General features: G+C 43.7%; 1 protein-coding gene across 3 annotated transcripts in view; it reads left to right on the forward strand.

Moving 5' to 3' along the window:
• Positions 1-24559, forward strand: part of SDCBP (syndecan binding protein) — a 42820-nt gene that overhangs the window by 15822 nt on the left and 2439 nt on the right. The window contains exons 2-9 of one of the 3 annotated variants that reach the window (XM_063923765.1): positions 731-768; positions 1313-1374; positions 5928-6012; positions 8035-8135; positions 10380-10541; positions 11584-11759; positions 12242-12413; positions 13920-14011. In XM_063923765.1, the coding sequence (XP_063779835.1) occupies positions 1324-1374; positions 5928-6012; positions 8035-8135; positions 10380-10541; positions 11584-11759; positions 12242-12413; positions 13920-14011 (839 nt within the window). In that variant the 5' untranslated portion in view covers positions 731-768; positions 1313-1323. Of the gene's footprint in view, positions 1-730; positions 769-1312; positions 1375-5927; positions 6013-8034; positions 8136-10379; positions 10542-11583; positions 11760-12241; positions 12414-13919; positions 14012-24559 lie in introns of those variants that run through there. The other 2 variants (XM_063923764.1, XM_063923766.1) reach the window with 2 other exon arrangements.

Raw genomic sequence — 24559 nt, forward strand, 5'->3', positions numbered from 1 at the left:
GTCAGGTTTAAACCAAATGGTTTATAAAAAATAAAAATAAAAAAAAACAACTTTTTTTTTTGCTTGTGGTCTTCCATGTAAAGAGCCCTACAGACTAGGCGACCCGCCGCCAAGCTGCCCGACCGCCGATATGGCAGACGGGCGAACCGGCGGCGGGGGGGAGGTGAAGGGGGGAGTTAAGTATCTTCACTCCCCCCATCGCCCTGCGCCATAGCAATGCATGCTAATATGAACAATCTCGTCCATATTGGCCTGCATGCATAAGCGACAGGGCACCAACACTGAACGAGCACGGGGCCGCGCATCGTTGATGCCTACACACTGCACGATATGAATGAGTTCTCGTTCATTAATGAACGAGAACGTTCATATCGTGCTGTGTTATCTACCAGTGTGTAGGGCCCTTTAGTAAGATGAACCAATGCAGTAAATCACACACACAACAAAGATATAGGGAGATGAATCAGATAAGAGAGATGCTAAATCTGCCTAGCATCAAGCTTCTCCCCCAACACTCCCATAGGACAGGAAAAAACCACAGTTAACACTCAGTCTTAAAGAGTAAACAACACCAACACATTAAACAAGCAATACACAGAAAACACCTCATCGTTTAATGTTCATGTTTACTTCAATTCAAAACCTAATTTATTTCCCATTATTGAACAACTTCTGACTGCTCAATCATCTTCAGCTAGTGTAGAAAGAATTTTTTTTTCTTTTGGTTTAGTTCATTCGAAGCTTCGAAACATACTTGGAACTGAAAAGGTATCTAAACTAGTGTTTTTATTCAAAATGTTTACTGCCATTGACATTCAGTGCTAATGCTTAACTCTTTTTTTGTGTTTTGTGCGTTTCTCTGAAAAGTACTTTTGCATGTTTTAATTATATTTAGTCTAAAATTGGTTTTATTGAAAGATTTCAAATAAATCATATCAAAGCCTAATAACTTTGGATTGTTAATGTTAGAAAGCATTATAACATGGTTGAACAAGGTTTCTAATATATAGCAATGTTTCACAGTATTATAACTAACACGATTACCTTGTGTGTGTGTGTGTGTGTGTGTGTGTGTGTGTGTGTGTGTGTGTGTGTGTGTGTGTGTGTGTGTTTTCTTCATTTAAACATTAATGCAAAAAAAAATTGTTTAAAAAAAAAAAAAAAAAAAGTCTAAAAAACAAACTTTTTCCCCCCCAATCCTGATCAGTGTTATTTTTGTAAACTAGTTTGATTTATGGTACTGTCGGAAGCCTACATATTGCACTTTCTGATAATGGTTATCTAAATGTGTTTTGTTTTTTTATTTAAACAGGAGCACCTACAATGTCTTTGTATCCATCTCTTGAGGACCTGAAAGTTGACAAGGTCATCCAGGTAAGCTATACACCACTAAATTAGTTTATATTCATGAATTCTGATTTGAGAGATTTTTAGGACACAAAATTAATTATTATGGATGTTATAAAGGAGGAATCCATGAGATAACTGGTAATCGAAGGGTTAATCTATATAGTTGGATTTATTATGCTTTGTTTTCAGTCATGTCAATTTTTACCATTATCTGTTGTTTGGTAGCATGAAAGATGGTATAAGTACCAGTATGTGACTTATACCCTTTTTACACTCGAAGAAAAATCCGGGGATATTGCACATGAACGCGCATCATCCCGGGATTTTTCTCAGTGTGGAAGGGTACAGGGACAATTTCCCGGGCCGAGGATCCCGGGAAGCTGTGTAGTGTGAAAGGGCCCGTCCCGGGATTCACTACCCGGGACTGTTAAATGCCCTCGGATTGGAGCTTTCTTGGGCTTGTCACCCATTGTCAGCTGCCCGTGCCAAGCTCTCCCTTCGCAGGCCTCGGCGTGTGCCCTCAGTAGACTCCGGGGATACGGTGCGGCAAGGCCCGGCGGTTCTGGTGTAAACCGTGTGCGGCAGGCGGGGGTTCCCGGGACGGGGTGCAATGTGCTGCATTACCCCGGGCTGTACGCGCTGAGTGTCCGGGACGTGTGTCCCCGGTATCTGTCAGCCGTGGGGTCAGCTGGGAACGGTGGTGGGGGGCAGCCGGAGGGAGTGCATGGTGCCCGCCACTAGTGGGAGGGGGGACCTGCCCTGTGTACGCCGCAGCCTCCCCTTCATTGTCTCCGTGCGGCGCTGCTGGGCATGTCTTCGATGCCTCGTATGCCGCATCCCCGGTGCCTCATCCCTGGCAGCCCCGTACGCCCCATCCCCGGGAGCTCTGGCCGCTGTGAGGGGTGGCTGCAGGCATGTGGGTGACACTGAGCATATATACAGTGTTGCTGCATGCCATATGGTTATAGTGCATGTTGCAGGGATATCCCGGGATCAGTGTAAATGGGGCTGTCCCGGGTCGATCCCAGGTCTAAGGACAGTGTGAAAGTGGTCAGTCCCGGGAATGCATCCCGGGAGTGACCCGGGTGTGCGAGTGTAAAAGGGGTATAAGGGGTCTATTTACTGAGTCTTGGAGAGAGAGATAAGTACCAGCCAATCAGCTCCTAACTGCCATGTTGCAGGCTTGGTTTGAAAAATTGCAGTTAGGAGCTGGTTGGTACTTTGGGGTCTATCTACTAAGCCTTGGATGGAGATAAAGTGGACGGAGATAAAGTACCAGCCAATCACCTCTTAACTGCCATGTCACAGGCAAGGTTTGAAAAATGACAGTTAGGAGCCGATTGGCTGGGACTTTGGGGGATATTCAATTAGCAGCGATAACGGACTTTTCCCGCGAAACGCAATTACAGCCTATTCAATTTTCCTGGAAAATTTTTCGGTGATAATCTTTTCACTAATTTCACTTCACTTACTCTGAGCAGGGGAAAAGTTGGGAAAAGTCACTATTTTAAGGTAAAAATGTTTGGATATGGTACAGAACTCCTGGGACCCCCCAATTAATGACTAATTAGGCACGTTGAAGTTTTTAATTATTTTTAATTGCCCAATAATGACGTCATTTTTGGGGTGAAAAAGTACAAAGTGATGGAAATTGGGGTTCAAGGTATGGGAAAGGTATATTGGGGTGCTTTATGAGTGTGACAGGTGTTTTTAGGCTTGCAGGTGGGAGTAATCTGTCTTTCCACTTTTTTTTTTAAAGTACCCTAAAATGACCCAAATATATACTTATACCCATTTTCATGTACCCCAAATTTAATGAAAGCATTTATTTTGCACAAAAAACTTGCTTTCTATCATTTTTTTTTTTTTTTGCATTTCAAAAAAAATGCATATAACATCCATTTCACACAATTTAAGTCCCGATAAACTCTCTAATGTGATCTCTAATACACTTCTCTTCTGTTTTCCTATGTTAGTTTAGCATTTTTTGGGGTACAGGCTGATTTCCCCATTTCACCTAGACTTTTTACTGCAACAATTTTCACTTGAAACCCATTTGTAATTAAATAGGTCGAAAAACGGGAGCGCGCATACCCGTGAAAAATTGCAGTGAATTTGCGGATAATTGAATACCCTAGTTTATCTCCATGCACTTTATCTACATCCAAGGCTTAGTAAATAGACCTCTTTGGGGACTATTTACTAAGCCTTGGATGGAGATAAATGCGACAGAGATAAAGTCCCAGCCAATCGGCTCCTAACTTTCATTTTCAAACACAGCCTGTGACATGGCAGTTAGGAGCTGATTGGCTGGTACTTTATCTCCATGCAAGGCTTAGTAAATAGACCCCTTTATCTCCATCCACTTTACTTCTCTCCAAGGCTTAGTAAATAGACCCCTGTGTCTGCATACGGAGCAGAACAGAACTTGTGTTTGAAAAGAGCTGTGGCTGCTATATTGTAGCACTTCGTGTACAGATTCAGGGACTCGTACACAGATGTACAAGTGTCATATATCAAATTAATCAGCACATTCTCCTTGTGTGTCCTAGTCACATTGCATTGCGAATAAGACACATTTTTGGAAAAAAGACGTCCTACACCAGAAGAATCTCGAGCGACCTGGCATGCCATGGGGGGGCTGTTTGGTGTGAGTGCAGCAAAGATGTATGAGGACACATCTGTACTCGGTTCCCTTAAGCTCTCTGATAGGGTCCCCCTCCCTTTAAAAAAAAAAAAATATTTATAATTCCTGTATCTGTGTCCCGATGCTCACTTACAGCCAGGAACAGACAACTGGGTAGTGGCTGCGCTAATTGAGGGATACGTATTTCACCGTAGTAGGTATGATGCTAGTGGAATAGAAGGGATCTCCTGGTCCCTCAGGAAATATCTGTGTGTGAAATGTTAAATGTATACAAAACAGAGGTCACATACAATGAGTATTCACTATAAGAGTTTAAATGTAATTGTTACACAATTTTTGAGCATTCATTGGGGGAGATTCAAATGTTTGAAAAGTTGGTTGGGTGTCTGTTTTTTCCTGTCTATTAGATAGGAAAAAACAATCTAATAGACAGGAAAAAACAGACACCCAACCGACTTTTCAAACATTTGAATTTCCCCCATTGGGTCAGGTCTCAGACCTGATTATAGGCTCAAAAATTGTGTAACAATTGAATTTTTTATATAAAAATAAATTCTCTTATAGTGAATACTAATTGTAAGTGACCTTTGTTTTGTATACATTTAAACTGTTAAGGGTTTTGCACTGGAATACACACTACCTTACACTCAGAGCTAGGGTTGCTTCTATTCACCTCTAGGTCTCCATTGGGATGATTAAATTGTTTGTGAGCCCGCCGGCAGCAATTCAATTGTTCTGCCGTGCAGGCTCAAATACAGAAATGTTCGAAAAGTTTCCCATCTGGACGGGCAGCATTTAAGTCCGGTTTAGACAGTTTGCACAGCTAATCCCGGTGCCTTTGGGTCTGTCGGAAGTACTGGACTCCCAATCGGAGCAACAATTGAATTATATTGCCCCCATGTGTCTGTCCGTAGGTGGAGTGGGGAGATTTCCAACACAGTGGCTCTAATTTAGAACTACTGTACTCCTCTGCTGTTTTGTTTCCTGGCTATGGAGAGACCTGAGCAACACTAAAGATGATCCTCAGTGGTCCTGGCTATATGTGAGCTCTGGGTCTTTGCTGAAGAAGCCAAATTAGGGGGCCCAGACTGAGACATGTATTTCTTGCAGATCTCTAAGAAACACGTGAGGGTATTTATTTGTATTTAGAACATATTTTATGCTGCTCAACAACATGATAGTGCTATGAGCAGCAGATTACATGCCATCTTGTCAGTTTTTAATGGGGCACTGTTCTGCATTGCATAATCTTAACACTGTAAAGGGTTAAATGATTATTAAACATTCATATCTCACCAGACACACAGGTTAGAAGAATCATAAGAAGGAAATATAACCAGAAAAATAGTGTGTGTGTGTGTTATGCAAGAAAGCTGGAAGTAAGCCAGTGCCCAACTTGTATTAAATCTGATCTTTATGAACACGTTCAGGAGACTCTGTGTTCCTGTCATCCTCTGGGATTACTAAAATGAACCATTAGTATATATTATATGTGCTCATTTTAAACTCCACTGGATCAATTGTTTGTGCATTAGTAATGTACAGCCTTATCAGCAGAGCTTTCTTCTGACTATGATTGACACTAGTGACCATTTCCAAAGCTATTACCTACCTATGTTCCTAAAACCCCTGTTGCTGAAGAGCTGCAGTTATGTCTGATAAACGGATTCTTCCCACACTGCTCTTCTTACATTGTCCTGTACTGAGTCCCCTTCACTATCTGCTATCATAGATGTAAATGTGAAAATAATTTTCCCTGTGTATAAATATGAAAGAAGAATCTCCTAAAAGGACAAATTGTGCTCCCTAATCTGTAACCCTGTCATATCAATCCGGATGGTAAAAGAACAAAGGTGATTGTATATCATAAATTTGCTTTATTATGGGCATGTTTTATTAAAGCAGTATATTTTTGTAAATGGTTTGGCAGGCTCAGACTGCATTTGCAACAAACCCAGCGAATCCTGCTATTTTATCTGAAGCTTCAGCATCTTCATCTGCATCTCAGAATGGAGGTAATTACTGAATATGTTTATTCTATATAAAACCATATTGTCTACTATATATCTCTATCAGTGCCAGGTTCCTTTTATATGTACTGTATATAGTGATAGGTAATTGCTTCTAAAGGTCTAGTATAGTCTGACACTATAATGCACTTGTGTGCATGGTGTCCAATTGTTCCTGATACTGCATTGTCTATTAGCCCTGCGCTGGGGAGGTGGTGAGCAATATACCAAAGTGGGGACAGTAGCGTGACACTGGAGTACAAAACCTCGTGCCACCTTATCTTCATGAAAACTCTGCCCCTAGGTATTGCCCACTAAGCCACCTACAGGTACTATTATTTAGGATACTTTACCTACAGTGCAGTTAACTTTTGAACCACGCTACTGGTTTTAACACCCACCCTGCAGATTAACGACGTTCGGCATCTCTTATACCACAACACAAACAAGAGTGTGGGAGACTGCGATTAACAGATTGGGAACCCACCAAAGGCTCGCTAATGAGCCATACAATGACTTATTGAGACAATACTAACTGGACGCTACCAGTTGGGACTTTGCGTATGGGTTTTCCAATTCACTACAATTGTATGTATTTAGAAATATAGGGCACATAGGGCCTAATTCAGGTCTGATCGCAGCAGCAAATATGTTAGCTAATGGACAAAACCATGTGCACTGCAGGGGGGGCAGATATAACATGCGCAGAGAGAGTTAGATTTGGGTGGGTTATTTTGTTTCTGTGCAGGGTAAATACTGGCTGCTTCATTTTTACACTGCAATTTAGATTTCAGTTTGAGCACACCCCACCCAAATCTAACTCTCTCTGCACATGTTATATCTGTCTCCCCTGCAGTGCACATGGTTTTGTTCATTAGCTAACAAATTTGCTGCTGCGATCAGGTCTGAATTGGGCCCATAGTATTTTTACAACAGCATGGGATTGCGATAGATTCATACATAGTAACATCAAATAGGGCCCAAAATTTAGCACCACAGAGCACTTCCCGATCCCTTATCACGTATTCCTTTTATATGTAGCATTGGAATCACTTTTCAGTAAAGAGCATTGTACCTCTGTAGCAAAACATAAGCGCACTGAGCCTCTGGCTGTTCAGTCCTGCGGTAAGAGAGAGGTTGTTTCTATAAGCTGCAGACATAGGCCCAGATTTATCAAGCCTTGGAGAGTGATAAATAGCACAGTGATAAAGTACCAACCAATCCGCTCCTAACTTCTATGTCACAGGCAGTGTTTGAAAAATGAGCTGGTTGGCTGGTAATTTATCACCGTACTATTTATCACTCTCCAAGGCTTGATAAATCTGGGCCATAAATTGTAAATGTTTAGACTGTGCAAAGGACTGAGTCAGTCTGAAATAAAATGCATAAACACCTACACCATGTGTAACATTTCACTGTGATATTAAATAAACTATATTCCCTTTTTACTCAGTAGCGGAAGAAAGTGATGGGGAAAATTGGTAGTATATGGTTATAGAATATGGAGTAGAAAAGACAAGTTAAGGCAACAATTACTTTCCTTTTCTATTATAGACTATCCTCCGTTATAGTTGTATAGTTGTAAAAAAAGTACAGGCCTTACCTATGTGCAGCTGGACCAGTCTAAACAAATAAAACAAAAAATAAAAGTTCTACTTTTTAAAACCCTCTGGACTGCTCCACTTAGTACCCTGATCCACAGTAGTGCTTATAGAACAACCACACATGTTGCTGTGGATTATAACAGAAGTCTGACATCAATGATTGTTCTATTTCAGTAGGTTATGAATGTTTGTTCATTGAAATTAAAGTATTTTGATTACAGGTCATATAGAGAGGTGACTGAATCTGATGCTGATCATTATCCACTTCCGTTAACACCTCAAACTTGCCTTTATTTACAAGTCCTTTCATTAGTTTAAACATTGGGAGGACATTGATGTGTGATACATTTTGACCAGTCGTTTTGTTGTTGTTGTTGTTTTTCCAAATGTGGTTTGAATAAAAATAAAAAATATCTTGGTCCAGGATTATACCCTAAACTGTATCCAGAGCTTTCTCAGTACATGGGTTTAAATCTGAGTGAAGATGAAATACACAAGAATATGTCCATGGTGCCTACATCTGGGGTAAGCGTAAATTAGTCTGTAATGTCTGCCTTTGTTTTCATAATTAAATAACCATTTAGAAGTCTGTGTTTTTAAGTAGACCAGTTTGACCTGCAATGTAAGTGAGTGTAATGAGGTTGTGTGCTGTGGAGCTGTAATGGCAACTAGAAGTGGAGGAGCTGGTCCCTTTCAGTCTTCCATTTGATTACGTAGCTTGATATCCCTTGAGAGCACATCAAAAGTGAATATTAAAGATTGATGCTTTTGGTGCTGCTATTACCTTCACTCAAATGGTCACTACTTAACGGATCAATAAGTCTAAACTACAAGTTTCCTCATATGAAAGAGCTAGTAATATATATATACAGTATAACAGACCTTGAGATAATTGGCATTCTAATTACCTTCTCTATATAGTGTGCGCTATTGTTCCCTTTTGCTGAAATAACCGGTCTGCAGTTTCCTTCAGTAGAATTAATAAAAAAAAAAAATACATGTTTAATATAATTTTCTTTCTCCAATATATTCAGTTTTGACTAGTAATTAATATCTTTAAATGCATATTTGTGACTGTTATTAGCAGATCTTGCACAGTTGTTGTTTTACGTCACATTTATATTGCTAACTTACTTAGACGCTATTGGGGGAATTCAATTGTGAGTGACGTTCTTGCACCCTTGAGTTAGTGCAGCAATAGCTGTACTTTACAGCACCTCTGACAAGCACAATTTTATTTTCAGTGTTCCGAACTTTTGTACCCCATGTTAATTATAATGTATGATAATTTTGTTGTAGAAAATTAGTACGTTCGTAGGACTAAAAGCCCCCATGGGATGTTACACTGACTGTCCTAAAACCAATTTATGAAAATGCATCCATCCCAACATCAAAACTTACCAAAAAAATAACTAAATCCTCATATAGAAAAAAATTAAAAATTGCCCTACAGAAGTGTTCCCTGTACCTTCGCAGTTCACTGGCAACGCTATATGGCTTTTGATTGGGAGGTGGCAGTCACACTCCTACCACCCATTCATTCTAATGGGAGCCGGCTAGCGATGCATATGCATTGCGCTCCCGCTAGAGTACGCTGCTAAAAGCAGCAAGGCTGTAGCAGGACACGGCTGACTCTGAACCTCTGTTTCTTCAAAATTGAAAACATGATTAAGTAGACTTTTTGGGGGGGACGCAACACTGGTGCCCCTGCTGACGCAGAACACATATAAGGGACACACTGAACAAATTGAAATGACAGTTTATTAAAATGGGGTGGCATGTCTCGTACCCCCAGCTTGAATGTTTTGTATTCCCAGGAGGTACCCCCTGGTTAAGAACACCTGTGGTAGGACATTCAGTAGCAAATAATGGATATGCTAATGCAGCAGATGGCATCTTGTGTTACTAGACTGCATGCTTGTGTGATACGCTGCTGCTTCTGAAGATGCAGCATCAAATCGTTCTGCATGAACATCAGTCCTCTGAATAATTGGGATTGCCAGTGAATTCACGCTGCAGGCAGTGGTGTCTGACAACATGAGTACATGAAACATCGGAGATGTACATAAACTATCGGTATGTGTACATCTCTCAATCTGACCCATCTTTCATTAACGCTGTAATAGTCAGTGCTGTCTTTTCTTATGGTACTCTGTGGTACGCAGTACAGGCATCTACTTTTATTTTTTTATTTTTTATAGGACTTTAATTCTTAGCTATTTTGGGAAACTGGAATAAATCGGTGATTTAATTTCTAAAAGTGAATAAAATAAGACTTGTGCTGAGTATGAGAGTTACTATAAATCTTGTATCAACTTGTCACATTTTCATAGAAAAAAGGACTGCTAATAGTAATGATCCCTTATGTTAATGCTAGACTGCTAATTAATTTCAATATAGCATTAACATTAGATTGAGTAGAGGTCAGGGAGCCATACTAAATTATGGACAGCTACAGTATATTCATCTTCTGGTATTACTGACGCGGCTCTTTCTACAGTGACACTTCTGCTTTTTAAATCTTTAATAGTCACTTGCATAAATCCCAGTGCATCAGTAGGGTCATGTGACACACTTTAGGTGACCTCTGACACAGTTTGATCAACTGATAATTTAGCATTAGCTCTGTGCTGGGGGTGCACAACTATGACAAAATCGCATAGCTACCCCCCACACCCTTAAATTACTTTCTGCTCAATGACATGAAATGTTGTTTTACGCTGGTTTATATCCCAATGACACTGGGCACATCTCTGTATACTTCTCAAGCTCCAGGTAGCAAGACCGTCAGCCATAAATAACATGGTAGCACCTATAAGTGGGAGTGATCTTGGAATCCGCAGAGCAGAAATAAAACAAGGAGTCCGTGAAGTAATATTGTGTAAAGATCAGGATGGAAAGATTGGCCTCCGCCTTAAGTCTATTGACAATGTAAGTTTACTTTGTTTAATCTCTGAAAAATACTCATGTAATTGCACATCTATACTTCATGGGCACACAGATAACAGAGTGAATTGATGTGTGTTTTGTTCTCAAGGTAATTTGTAATACAGGTTGAGTATCCCTTATCCAAAATGCTTGGGACCAGAGGTATTTTGGATATGGGATTTTTCCGTATTTTGGAATAATTGCATACCATAATGAGATATCATGGTGATGGGACCTAAGTCTAAGCACAGAATGCATTTATGTTTCATATACACCTTATACACACAGCCTGAAGGTAATTTTAGCTAATATTTTTTATAACTTTGTGCATTAAACAAAGTGTGTCTACATTCACACAATTCATTTATGTTTCATATACACCTTATACACACAGCCTGAAGGTCATTTAATATAATATTTTTAATAACTTTGTGTATTAAACAAAGTTTGTGTACATTGAGCCATCAAAAAACAAAGATTTTACTATCTCACTCGAAAAAGTCCGTATTTCGGAATATTCCATATTTCAGAATATTTGGATATGGGATACTCAACCTGTATATGCACTTACAAAACTTGCCAATTTCGCTCAATCTGTTTAAGATTATGTTTTCTGATATGTTATGTATTGTGTAATCACCCCCCTGTACAACATTGTACATGATTTGTTTCGATGTACTTTACCTACATTTTCTAATGTTGTCATTGTGAAAATTACTTCTATACTTCAATTATGCTTCAATAAGGCAAAAAAAGACCTTGATATCACATTAAGGGCCAAATGTATTAAGCCTTAACAAGAGAGAAAATGGTGATTAATGACCAGCCAATCAGCTTCCTAACTGCCATGTCACAGGCTGTGTTTGAAAAATGACAGGAGCTGATTGGCTGGTCATTTATCACTCTTTATCTGTCTCCACTTTATCTCTTGTTAAAGCTTATTACATTTGGGTCTAAATTTGGTTGAATAAATCCTGTTCTTTCAGTATATGGAGGCAGAATTGTTATCTGTACGCTGTCTATATTGTGTTATTTTGCATTTCAGGGTATATTCGTGCAGCTTGTACAGGTGAACTCTCCAGCATCTTTGGTTGGTCTGAAATTTGGAGATCAAGTTCTGCAGATCAACGGTGAGAACTGTGCTGGCTGGAGCTCTGACAAGTCTCATAAATTTCTCAAGCAAGCTGCTGGAGACAAAATATCTATGGTGGTTAGAGACAGGTTGGTACACGGTTCTTCCTTTTAAGTAAACTTGTCAAATATTTAACATACCTAGGTATGTTGCACAATGGTTTGAGGGCTGTCCATTTCCAAGTGAGCTTGTTTAGAGATTCTCACATAAAAAGTACATGAAAAAACACATGCTGGTTGTCAGTCTTCAGACCTCATTTATCTGAAAATAATTGCATCAAAAATGTAGATATGCCATTAATGCTGTTCACAGTATTTGCAAGTTATGCTAGCATAAAGATGTTTTTGAGACAATGCTTGGAAAGCATTCACATGGATGAGCTCTTAGAGGAATACACAATGAGATATTCTTGCTCAGCCGCAATTTACTCATTGATGTCACGTTCAATATATATTTGTATTCCATTAGTTCTGAAGGCTTATTGATTCTTTATGTATATTTATAAAGAATTACCAGACAGGTTGCAAACTAATTCTGTACTCTCAGTATATGCATTTCGCCCCCACCCCAGGCCATTTGAGCGCACGATCACATTGCACAAAGACAGCAGCGGGCATGTTGGATTCGTTTTCAAAAATGGCAAAATTACTTCCATTGTCAAGGACAGCTCTGCCGCCAGAAACGGACTTCTCACAGAACACAACCTCTGTGAAATCAATGGCCAGAATGTCATTGGAATAAAGGTATGAAGTGTCTGAGTTTGTGCACATTACGCTATATAGTATAAAGAAGAAGCCCAGTAATTTCCGTTTTTAGTGTACAGTTGCTAGAGCTTTAGAACATAGAATGATCCAGAAGCACCATCAACACCGCATGTATACCCAGCTGGTGAGAACAGCTGTAGTCCATAAGTGTTCAGTATGATATACCCATGAACAGGATGCCGGCGGTCAGAATCTCGACAGCCCCTCCAAAAGTACCCTAACCCTCCCCTTCCCTACCCTAACCCTTCCTTGTGGGTCCCTAACCGTACCCAGTGGTGGCTAACCCTAACTGTCCCCGGTGGTGCCTAACCCTCCCCACTGCCTAACCCTAACCCTCCCCCCTTGGTGCCTAACCCTAACCTCCCCTTCCAGGTGCCTAACCCTAATCGCCCTTCCGCAGTACCTAATCATACCCATCCTATCTCTGCTTCCTAGCCCCCCTTCTAATGCCTATAATCGTCCCGCTGGAAGAAGGTTCGGAATTCCGAGCTCAGTCAGGGTTTTGTTGCTGGCCTTATGCCGACTTTCGGGATTCCGCCATCTGTATTTCGACTGCCGGGATCCCATTCGGCAGCAGTTTAACTACATCCCGGGATCCTGAAAGATGGAAGCTCCTTTACCTGAATGTTATTCTGGCAAAGCTTTATCCCTGAACTTTCCTTGGGAGAGTTGACAAACCAGGAGTTCTACTAATATACTGCAGGCAGTTACTTTAGGGATGGAACCGGATTTCTGCATAACGTTTGTTACTCTGTGTCTGTCACCTGTATGTCCATTCCGTGTGTGTTGAGGACACAAAGGGGATAGCACCTAATATTTATTTGCATTTTACTAAATAGTGGGTTAAAATGTATTTAAAGTGGTCAGAAGCTTCAGGGACTAGGCACCCCTTTCAGTTATCTTTACCATACCTCCACTTATATGTTTGTGCTTGAAACACTGTGGGCTTGTTTCAAAGTTAGGAACAAAATGTAAAAAAAGATAAATTGCACCTTAGCAAAAACCATGTTGCACTGCAGATGGGGACATAAATGTGCAGACTTAAGCTGGCCATACACTACGTCAATATCGTGTACGAATACACAATATCGACACGTCATTCAGCCCATTGCATGAACATTGTGCATGTTTTGGGTGCTAATACGATGCAGTGCGCGGCCCTGATGGTCGGACGTCACATCAACTGATCATATATGCTGTGCATATGATTAGTCAATCCTGGCAGCGGGCAGTTGCGGAGGTACCATACATTGTGTAGTACGCTGGGGAGCTGGCAAAAGCAGTCATTATTTTCCCTGCGTGCAAAAATAAATGCCTTTGCAACCCTTGCATTGCAGCACGGTTTGTCCCAAAAGAGAATTGCTCCTTTTATTGCGTTGCTCCTAACTCTGAATAAGATCCTGTGTGTGTATATCCGTTAAATGTCTGTAATGGATTTCTCAGCAAATAGATTTTAAACATGCTGGTGTTGCTTTGTTTCGACAGGATTCCCAGGCTGCTGACATACTTGCAGGCTCTGCGAACATAGTCACTCTCACTGTAATGCCAGCATATATTTTTGAACACATGGTGAAAAGGTGAGTTAAATATTACCTTCAAAAATGTAAATTGAATGCGCTGACCATGCCTTTCCAATTACGGCACTGCAAACGTTAGAGAAATAGGGGTATTTCTGGTGACTTAGTACTAGGCAGAATGAATAAATGTAACACTCATGCAGAAAATGATTACTTCAAGTTGTTATTGCTAAAGGTCATTCTGAAAAGTAATGAATCATGGGGGTGGACTTGGCTGCTTTTTTTTTATTTTTTAATAACCATAAAATCCTGTTTATCACACAAAATTTGATAATGTTAGGTCTTGAGATGACTAGAGGGTTGTTCGTTAGATCATGTTATGTGAACACAAAGATTTGAAAGAGGGTGTCAGTTTATTTTTGACGATTGTAGTCTGTAAAGTTAATGAGAAAATGTTTAGTTTTGTTATCTCTAACTTGTACAGTTTCACAGCTGGCCTGATAGGTCCCAGGAAAAGTAGCGTCTGGGTTGTGAAACCCTCAAAACATTATTTATACATCTTTCTCCTCAGAGTATGGAGACAACCCCCAATATAAATCGTTGTGTACAGTATATGCATTTAAAAAAAGCCATATAAGGAAACAGCACATTGGCAGATTTGTGCACAATAGGAATTTGAAACCTACCTGTAATTCCTTTTCTCGTAGTATGTAGGGGATACTGGGAAGTATTAGTACCATGGGGTATAGATCGGGTCCATTGGAGCCTGGCACTTTAAGAAATCTTCAGTGTGTGCTGGCTCCTCCCCTCTATGCCTTTTCTGCAGACTTAGTCTAGGAACACTGTGCCCGAGGAGACGGACATACTTTGCGAGAAGGAAAACATACAATAATAGCGGTGAGGCAACGAACCAACACACAACAGTAACAAAGGATAGCAACGCTAACCAAAACGAAAAGATAGCAATGCTAACCAGAACCAAGGAAAACAATGCTAACCAGAACAGGGACAGCAATAGCAGACCCAACCAAGAACTTACAGTCAAGTAAGCAGGAAAAACGAAGTACTGAGGTGGGCGCCCAGTATCCCCTATGGACTACGAGAAAAGAAATTACCAGTAGGTATCAAATTCCTATTTTCTCTAACGTCCTAGGGGATACTGGGAGGTATTAGTACCATGGGGAAGTCCCAAAGCTCCTAGAACGGGTGGGGGGAGTGCTGAGATACCCGCAAAACCGCCTGACCAAACTGGTAGTCTTCACCGGCCACGGTATCGAACTTAGAAGACTTAACAAACGTGTTCGTACCCAACCAAGTAGCAGCTCGGCACAACTGTAAGGCTGAGACGGAGGAACCCACCGACCTAGTGGAGTGGGCCTGAATAGAACTCGGCAGAGGCAACGCTGTCGAAGAATAAGCCTGTTGGATAGTAAGCCTGAGCCAACGGGCAATAGACTGCTTAGAAGCAGGACATCCAATCTTGGTAGCGTCGTAGAGGACAAAAAGCGAGTCGGACTTCCTGTGACGAGCAGTCCTCTTGACGTAAATCCTCAAAGCCTGAACCACGTCCAAGGACTTTGGCGCAACCAAAGACAATACCGGAACCACTATCAGTTGATGTGAAAAGCCGATACCACTTTCGCCAAAAAGTGCGGGAGAGTCCTGAGCTCCGCCCTATCCTTGTGAAATATCAAATAAGGGCTCTTACAGGATAAGGTCCCCAATTCCGACACACGCCTAGCAGAGGCCAAAGCCAGCAACATGACGGTCTTCCAAGTAAGATATTTCAAGTCCACCCTGTGTAAAGGTTCAAACCAGTCCGATTGGGGAAAGGTCAGGACCACCGTGAGATCCCACGGAGCCATGTGAGGGACAAAGGGTGGCTGAATGCGAAGGACACCCTTCAGGAACGTTTGTACCTCTGGAATTACAGCCAGCTGTCTCTGGAAGAAAATAGATGGGGCTAAAATCTGAACCTTGATGGAGCCTAACCTTAGGCCCATATCCACGCCTGCTTGCAGGAAGAGCAGAAAACGGGCAAGTTGAAAATCCACCGTAGAATATTTTCTATTCTCCCACCAAGAAACATCCTCCTTCCAGATACAGTGGTAATGCTTCGACGAGACCACCTTTTGGCCTTGGACAATTGTTGAGATGACCCTGGAAGGAAGACCTTTTCTGGCTAGAATCTCCCTCTCAACTTCCAAGCCGTCAAACGTAGCCGCAGTAAGTCTGGATAGACGAACGGCCCTTGTTGAAGAAGATCCTTTAGAAGCGGTAGAGGCCAGGGCTCCTCGAGAGACATGGTCAGGAGGTCTGCATACCAGGCCCGGCAAGGCCAATCTGGGGCAATTTAGAATTGCTTGAACTCTTTACCTTTTGAGTCCTTTTCGAACTCTGGGAATGAGAGGAATCGGAGGGAACAGATAGACAAACTGGTAGGTCCACTGCACCGTCAGAGCGTCCACCGCTACAGCCTGCGGATCCCTCGTCCTGGAACAGTAGCAACGGAGCTTCTTGTTGAGACGAGACGCCATCATGTCTATCAGCGGGCAGCCCCACCATTGAACCAGCTGTTAAACCACCTGAGGGTGAAGGCCCCATTCCCCCGGATGAAGGTCGTGCCTGCTGAGGAAGTCTGCTTCCCAGTTGTCCACCCCCGGAATGAATATGGCAGATATGGCCCTTGTGTTGACCTCTCCCCAGAGGAGTATCCTTGAGACTTCTCGAATTGCGGCACTGCTTTTTGTTCCGCCCTGTCGGTATATGTACGCCACCGCCGTGTCTTTGTCCGATTGTACTTTGTATGGCTTGATGTTGGAGAAGAGAGGATGCCTGTAGAAGGGCATAGTAAATCGCCCTGAGTTCCAGAACATTTATCGGAAGAGAAGACTCCTGACTCGACCACGTCCCTTGGAACTGTACCCCCTGGGTCACAGCCCCCCAACCACGGAGGCTTGCATCTGTCGTCAGCAGAGTCCAAGACTGGATCCTGAAACTCCGACCCACCACAAGGTGAGAGACTTGTAGCCACCATAACAGGGAGATGCTTGCCTTCAGCGATTAGGGATATCCTCTGGTGCATGTGCAGGTGAGAACCCGACCACTTGTCCAGCTGGAATGGATGGGCATGGAACCGGCCGTATTGGATTGCCTCGTAGGGGGTCACCATTTTGCCCAGTAGTCGGATGCAAAGGTGCACAGAGATCCTGCGGGGTCTGAGCACAGAGCGGACCATAGCCTGAATTGTCAAGGCTTTGTCCATAGGTAGGAAAACATTCTAAGACAGTGTCCAGTATCATCCCCAGGAACTGAAGCCTCCATGACGGTTCCAGGTGTGATTTTTGGAAATTGAGGATCCACCCATGGTCCGTAAGAAGACGTGTAGTCAAGTTGATGCTTTGTAACAGAAGCTCCCTGGACACCGCCTTTATGAGGAGATCGTCCAAGTAAGGGACTATGTTCACACCCATCAAGTGTAGCTGCAGCATCATTTCCTCCATAACTTTTGTGAACACCCTCTGTGCCTTGGATAAGCCAAAGGGCAAGGCCTGGAACTGAATGTGGCGGTCCTGTATTGCGAATCTGAGATAAGCTTGATGCGGGGTCATATCGGAATGTGCAGATATATATTCTTGATCTCCAGGGATACCAGGAATTCCCCTTCCTCCAGGCCAGAAACCACCGCTTTGAGAGATTCCTACTTGAAATTGAACACCTGTAGATATGGGTTCAGATATTTGAGGTTCAAGATTGGCCATACCTAACCATCTGGTTTCGGTACCACAAATAGGCTTGAATAAAACCCCTTGCTTCTGAGCAGAGGAGGGACCGGAACAGTCATTTGTGTGTGTGTAGAAGTTTTTGCATTGCATCCTGCAAGGTAACTATTGCTACAGGTGAAGCTGGTAAGGCTGACCTGAAGAATCTGTGAGGAGGGAGTGCTTGAAATTCCAACCGGTACCCTTGGGATATGATCTCCCTCACCCAAGGGTCCCGGCAGGACTCCGCACATACATGAGCGAAATATTGCAGTCGAGCACCCACCTGAAAGTTCCCCTGCAGCTGGGGCCAACCGTCACGTGAAAGGTTTTGTGGAGAAAGAACCTGAGGTCTGGTCCAGTGATCCAGCAGCCACTGGTCTGCGAGATTTACCTCTATTTCCTCTGGCCTCATTTGAGGCACCCCTGGCCCGGCCTCTAAACCCGGGCACACGAAAGGACTGTAGAGAGGGACCGGGGTAAGGACGTCTAGCCGGAGGCGTAGTAGACGGCAGATAGGTGGACTTACCCGCCGTTGCTTGAGAAATACACTTATTTAATTCCTCCTCAAACAGGGCATCTCCCGTGAAGAGAAGATTTTCCACACCTTTTTTGAAATCCGCATCTGCTGTCCATTGTCGCAGCAACAGAGCCCTGCAGGCTCAGACTGCTATAGCCGTGGATCGGGCATTAATGAGGCCTATCTCATTGATTGCCTCACTCATGAAGTTAGCAGCATCCTGGATATGTTGCAGGATCTTATCCTGAGGCAAAGTGTCAAACCCCTTAATGATATTACCACTGCCAGATATTACCATATATCACCAGACCACTTAACCATGGCCCTTGTGAGCAATTGTGGACCTCTGTGCGACTCCCACTGCGGTGTAAATGGATTTGAGTGTAGTCTCCATTTTATGGTCAGCAGGGTCTTTTAGAGAGAGAGCACCAGGTACAGGCAGCACAATCTTATGTGGCAGCCTGGACACTGAGGTATCCACAATCGGTGGGTTCTCCCATACCTTCCTATCCTCAGAGGGGAAAGGGAAGGAATTTAGCAACCGCTTAGGGGTTTGAAATTTCTTGTCAGGATTAACCCACGCCTCTTTAAAAAGTGTGTTTCATTCGTTGGAGCCAGGGAATGTGCCAGTAGATTTTGGTTTCACATTAAAAAACAACTCTTCATCAGGTTCTGTCTCTTAAACTGGTATATTGAGGACTTCTGTAATAGAATATATTAGGGCTCCCACACCATGAGACAGAGTATTATCACCTTCTACCTCCACTTCACCACCTTCCAAATCTGGCAAGTCATTTTCAGAGTCAGATTGAAGTATATGTGGGAGTGTGCATTTATGTGAGATAAGCAGAGGGGGATGTGAAGCCTGTCTGTGGTCAGCAGAATGGACTAAAAAATCATCCACAGATTTATTTAGCATTTGCCTTTCCTGTCTGGCAATAGCCCATTCAGAATTAATATTCCATATCATTTCTTTAAATGATTCCAACCACTCTGGTTCCTGTGTACTGCTTCCCTGAGAAGGGAGAGAGCATTGATTACATAGTAGAGGTCCCTCTGGTGAAGGGGAAAGCTTTATGTTGCAGGATGGACATACAGCCTTTTTACCAGACATGCTGATATACACACACACAGTAAGTGAAATAATACAGAAATAGTGAAAAACACAGTAATATGAATGCAGGACTCCAGACAGCCTGCCTGGGGTGATATAGAGAGAGATGAGACCAGCACACAATGCCGCACAGCTAAAGCATTGCTTTGCTGGGCATAAACCAGAGCCTTATATAAGGTTACTGGTTTTCTGATACTAAAAAAGCTCCCCCCTTTCTATAAATCCCCTTGGTACCGTACAAAGTGACTCTGGAGGATCTGTGTAGGAGCAGCACTTCTCTGCGTGCAGTCAGTAGGCTATAGCAGCAGGAAATGCCGCCTCTTCACTGCTGGTCCTGCTCTCTAGGATGCCCCGCCCCCATAATGGCGCACGGTCCCCTCACATGTATTATACTGGCATTTGTGTCCAAATTGCAGGAAACAGGGTTAAAACCCCTTCCTGCACTAGCGCCAGTGTGGGTGTCCGCAGCGAGCACCGCAGCCTGCAGCTAAGTGCCCGCGGCCCCCTTATGCCGCCACTGTCACCCGTGTCTGTACTCACCGCACCGCGTCTTCAGCATCTGTTAGGGGTGGTGGCAACCCTATAAGATGTTGGTTGGTTCGGTGTCTCCCATTCACCCCCCCCCCCCCCCCCCCCCCTATAAGTCCCACGACACATGCAGACTGGTGCCTGCCAGTGCTGCCTGAAAATAACAAACTAAAACAAATTTCTGAAGAAAACACTCTGGAGCTCCAGAGAATGCACCCAGCTCCTTGGGCACATTTTTCTAAACGGAGTCTGCAGGAGGGTCATAGAGAGAGGAGCCAGCACACACTGAAGATTTCTTAAAGTGCCAGGCTCCAATGGACCATATCTATACCCTATGGTACTAATACTTCCCAGTATCCCCTAGGACGTTAGAGAAAAAAACTATATAATATATATTGTGTGTTTGTGAGATGTATGGATGTGTGTGTATGTGTTGACACCCCCTGACGAAGGCTGCTGTGACGAAACCGGTCGGGTTGTTAGAGCAAAGCACTGGACGCACAGATTGGGACCCTGCTGTTCGAGTGCGGCACAGGTGGATGATGACTGTCGGCGTTTCCGTCTCAGGTCCCCGTCGGGGTCACAAAAACGTTCCTTTGCTCAGTTGGCAGACACAGATCCCGACACAGACTCCAGTGTCGACTATAGTGATGCCAGATTAGACCCTAAATTGGCAAATAACATTCAGTACATGATTGTGGCAATAAAAGACGTGTTACATATCACTGAAGATCCTGCGGTTCCTGATACTAGGGTCTGTATGTATAAGGGAAAGAAGCCTGAGGTAACGTTTACTCCCTCTCATGAACTGAATACTCTGTTTCAAAAAATGTGGGAAAATCCTGACAAAAAGTTTCTGATTCCCAAAAAGATTCAGGTGGCGTATCTGTTCCCCTCTGGGGATAGAGAAAAGTGTGAGTCATCCCCCATTGTGGACAAGGCTCTATCACGGTTGTCTAGAAAGGTGGCTTTACCGTCTCCTGACACGGAAGACTTAAGGATCCTGCGGATCGTAGACCGGAAAATACATTAAAATCCATTTACGTCACCACAGGTACACTGCTCAGACCAACCATCGCATCTGCGTGGGTGAGTAATTCTATCGAAAAGTGCGCAGAGAGCTCGTCATCTGATATAGATACCCTAGATAGGGATAGCATACTGTTAACTCTGGGTTAAATCAAGGATGCTGCGGCCTACCTAAAGGAGGCCGCGAGAGATATTGGCATTTTGGGATCAAAAGCCAATGCCATGGCGGTTTCAGCTAGGAGGGCATTGTGGATTCATCAATGGAATGCTGATGCTGACTCTAAGAAAGCTATGGAGTCTCTCCCATATAAAGATAGTGTCTTGTTTGGGGAGGGTCTCACTGATTTGGTATCTACGGCTACCGCGGGTAAGTCGTCATTTTTGCCTTTTGTTCCTCCACAACAAAAGAAAGCACACCAATTTCAGATGCAGTCCTTTCGGCCAAATAATACAAAAAAGGCCGAGGTTATTACTTCCTTGCTAATAGGGGAAGAGGAAAAAATAAAAGATCTCCGGCCGTGGCAGGTTCCCAGGAGCAGAAGTCCTCTCTGGCTTCTGCCAAAACCACCGCATGACGCTGGGGCTCCTCTGCGGGAGTCCGCACCGGTAGGGGCACGTCTCAAGCTCTTCAGTCAATTCTGGGCTTGTTCGGCCCTGGACCCATGGGTTTTAGAAATAATGTCCCAGGGGTACAAACTGGAGTTTCAAGACGTTCCCCCTCACCGATTTTTCAAATCGGCCTTACCAGCTTCTCTTCCGGACAGGAAGGTTGTATGCGATGCAATACAAAAGTTGTGTCTAAATCAAGTCATTATCAGGGTTCCCCCGTCTCAACAGGTAGAAGGCTTTTATTCAAGCCTGTTTGTGGTCCCGAAGCCGGACGGTTTGGTCAGACCAATTCGGAACCTAAACTCCCTCAATCTTTACCTAAGAAAATTCAAATTCAAGATGGAATCTCTCCGAGCTGTGATCTCCAGTCTGGATGAAGGGGATTTCATGGTGTCTGTCGACATAAAGGATGCCTACTTACACATATATATCCTCCGCATCAGGCTTACCTGAGGTTTGCTATTCAGGATTGGTCATTACCAATTTCAGACGTTGCCGTTTGGTCTGTCCATGGCTCCAAGGATTTTCACCAAGGTAATGGCGGAAATGATGGTTCTCCTTCGCAAGCAAGGAGTCACAATTATCCTGTACTTAGAAGATCTCCTGATAAAGGCGAGATCCAAAGACAAGCTGGTGCAGGACATTACGCTTTCCCTGACCGTTCTACAACAACATGGTTGGATCCTAAACTTGCCGAAGTCGCAGTTGAATCCGACAAAACGGCTGTCGTTTTTGGGAATGATTCTGGACACAGAATTACAGAGAGTTTTTCTTCCAGAAGAGAAGGCTCTGGAAATTCAGAGTTTGGTCAAACAAATTCTGAAACCAGCGAGAGTGTCTATCCATCAATGCACTCGATTGCTGGGGAAGATGGTGACGGCCTACGAGGCCATTCAATTTGGCAGATTCCATGCCAGAGTGTTTCAGTGGGACCTGTTGGACAAGTGGTCCGGATCCCATCTGCACATGCACCGGAAAATAATCCTGTCCGCCAAGACCAGAATCTCACTCCTGTGGTGGCTGCACAGCTCTCACCTCCTACAGGGACGCAGGTTCGGGATCCAGGACTGGATCCTAGTAACCACGGATGCGAGTCTCCGAGGCTGGGGAGCAGTCGCACAGGGGGAAACCTTCCAGGGAAAATGGTCAAGCCAGGAAGTTTGTCTACACAAATGTTCTAGAGTTAAGGGCCATTTACAACGGTCTTCTTCAAGCGGAACGTCTTCTTCACAACCTGCCCGTCATAATACAGTCGGACAATATAACGGCAGTAGCGCACATAAACCGCCAGGGCGGAACAAAGAGCAGGGCGGCAATGGCAGAGGCCACAAAAGTTCTCCGCTGGGCGGAAAGACATACAAGCGCTCTGTTAGCAATCTTCATTCCAGGAGTGGACAACTGGGAAGCAGACTTCCTCAGCAGACACGATCTCCATCCAGGAGGTCTTCACAGAAGTGACAAGTCTTTGGGGAATTCCTCAAATAGACATGATGGCGTCTCGCCTCAACCAGAAACTTCAGAGATATTGTTCCAGGTCGAGGGATCCACAAGCAATAACAGTGGACGCGCTGGTGACACCGTGGGTGTTTCAGTCGGTGTACGTGTTCCCTCCGCTTCCACAAAGGTGCTAAAGATCATAAAAAGAACAAAGGTTCAGGCGATCCTCATTGTTTCGGATTGGCCAAGGAGGGCTTGGTAACCAGATCTTCAGGAATTACTCATAAGAGATCCCTGGCCTCTTCCTCTACGAGAGGATCTGTTACAGCAGGGGCCGTGCGTATATCACGACTTAACGCGGCTATGTTTGACGGCTTGGCGGTTGAACGCCGGATCCTAGCCCGAAAGGGTTTTCCCAGTGAAGTCATTCCCACACTTCTTCAGGCTAGAAAAGGAGTAACGTCTACACATTCTCACCATTTTTGGAGAAAATATGTGTCTTGGTGTGAATCCAAGAAGGCTCCTACGGAAGAATTTCAGTTAGGGCGTTTTCTCCATTTCCTGCAGGTGTGGATGCGGGCCTAAAGTTAGGCTCGATTAAAGTACAAATTTCGGCCTTATCGGTTTTCTTTCAGAAACAATTGGCCGCCTTTCCAGAAGTTCAGACTTTCGTGAAAGGAGTTTTGCACATCCAACCTCCATTTGTGCCCCCAGTGGCACCATGGGATCTTAACGTGGTGTTGCATTTCTTTCAGTCACATTGGTTTGAACCTTTACAGAAGGTAGAGTTGAAATTTCTCACTTGGAAAGTGGTCATGCTATTGGCCTTAGCATCCACAAGGCGGGTGTCTGAGCTAGCGGCTTTGTCTCACGAGTCCTTATTTAATCTTCCATGAAGATAGAGCAGAGTTGAGGACTCGTCAACAATTTCTGCCGAAGGTGGTTTCATTGTTCCACATGAACCAGCCTATTGTGGTACTGGTGGCTACTGACGCCTTCGCGGAGTCAAAATCTCTCAATATTGTCAGGGCCTTAAAGATTTATGTCACCAGAACGGCTCATCTTAGGAAAACGGAAGCTCTGTTTGTCCTATATGCTGCCAGCAAGATTGGGACGCCTGCTTCCAAGCAGACTATTGCGCGCTGGATCTGTAATGCGATTCAGCAAGCTCATTCTACGGCTGGATTGCAATTAGCTAAATCAGTGATGGCCCACTCTACCAGAAAGGTGGGCTCATCCTGGGCGGCTGCCCGGGGGGTCTCGGCATTACAACTCTGCCGAGCAGCTACTTGGTCGGGTTCAAACTCTTTTGTGAAATTTTACAAGTTTTACAATTTTACCCTAGCTGATGAGGACCTCATGTTTGGTCAATCGGTGCTGCAGAGTCATCTGCACTCGCCCGCCCGTTCTAGAGCTTTGGTATTAACCCCATGGTTCTTGAAGCATCCCCAGCATCCTCTAGGACGTATGAGAAAATAGGATTTTAATACCTACCGGTAAATCCTTTTCTCTTAGTCCATAGAGGATGCTGGGCGCCCGTCCCAGTGCGGACTCTATCTGCAGTTATTAGTTATGTTTACACACAGGTTGTGTTTCTGTTATAGTCGGCC

Source organism: Pseudophryne corroboree, chromosome 5, assembly GCF_028390025.1.
Source record: "Pseudophryne corroboree isolate aPseCor3 chromosome 5, aPseCor3.hap2, whole genome shotgun sequence".
NCBI classification, from domain to species: domain Eukaryota; kingdom Metazoa; phylum Chordata; class Amphibia; order Anura; family Myobatrachidae; genus Pseudophryne; species Pseudophryne corroboree.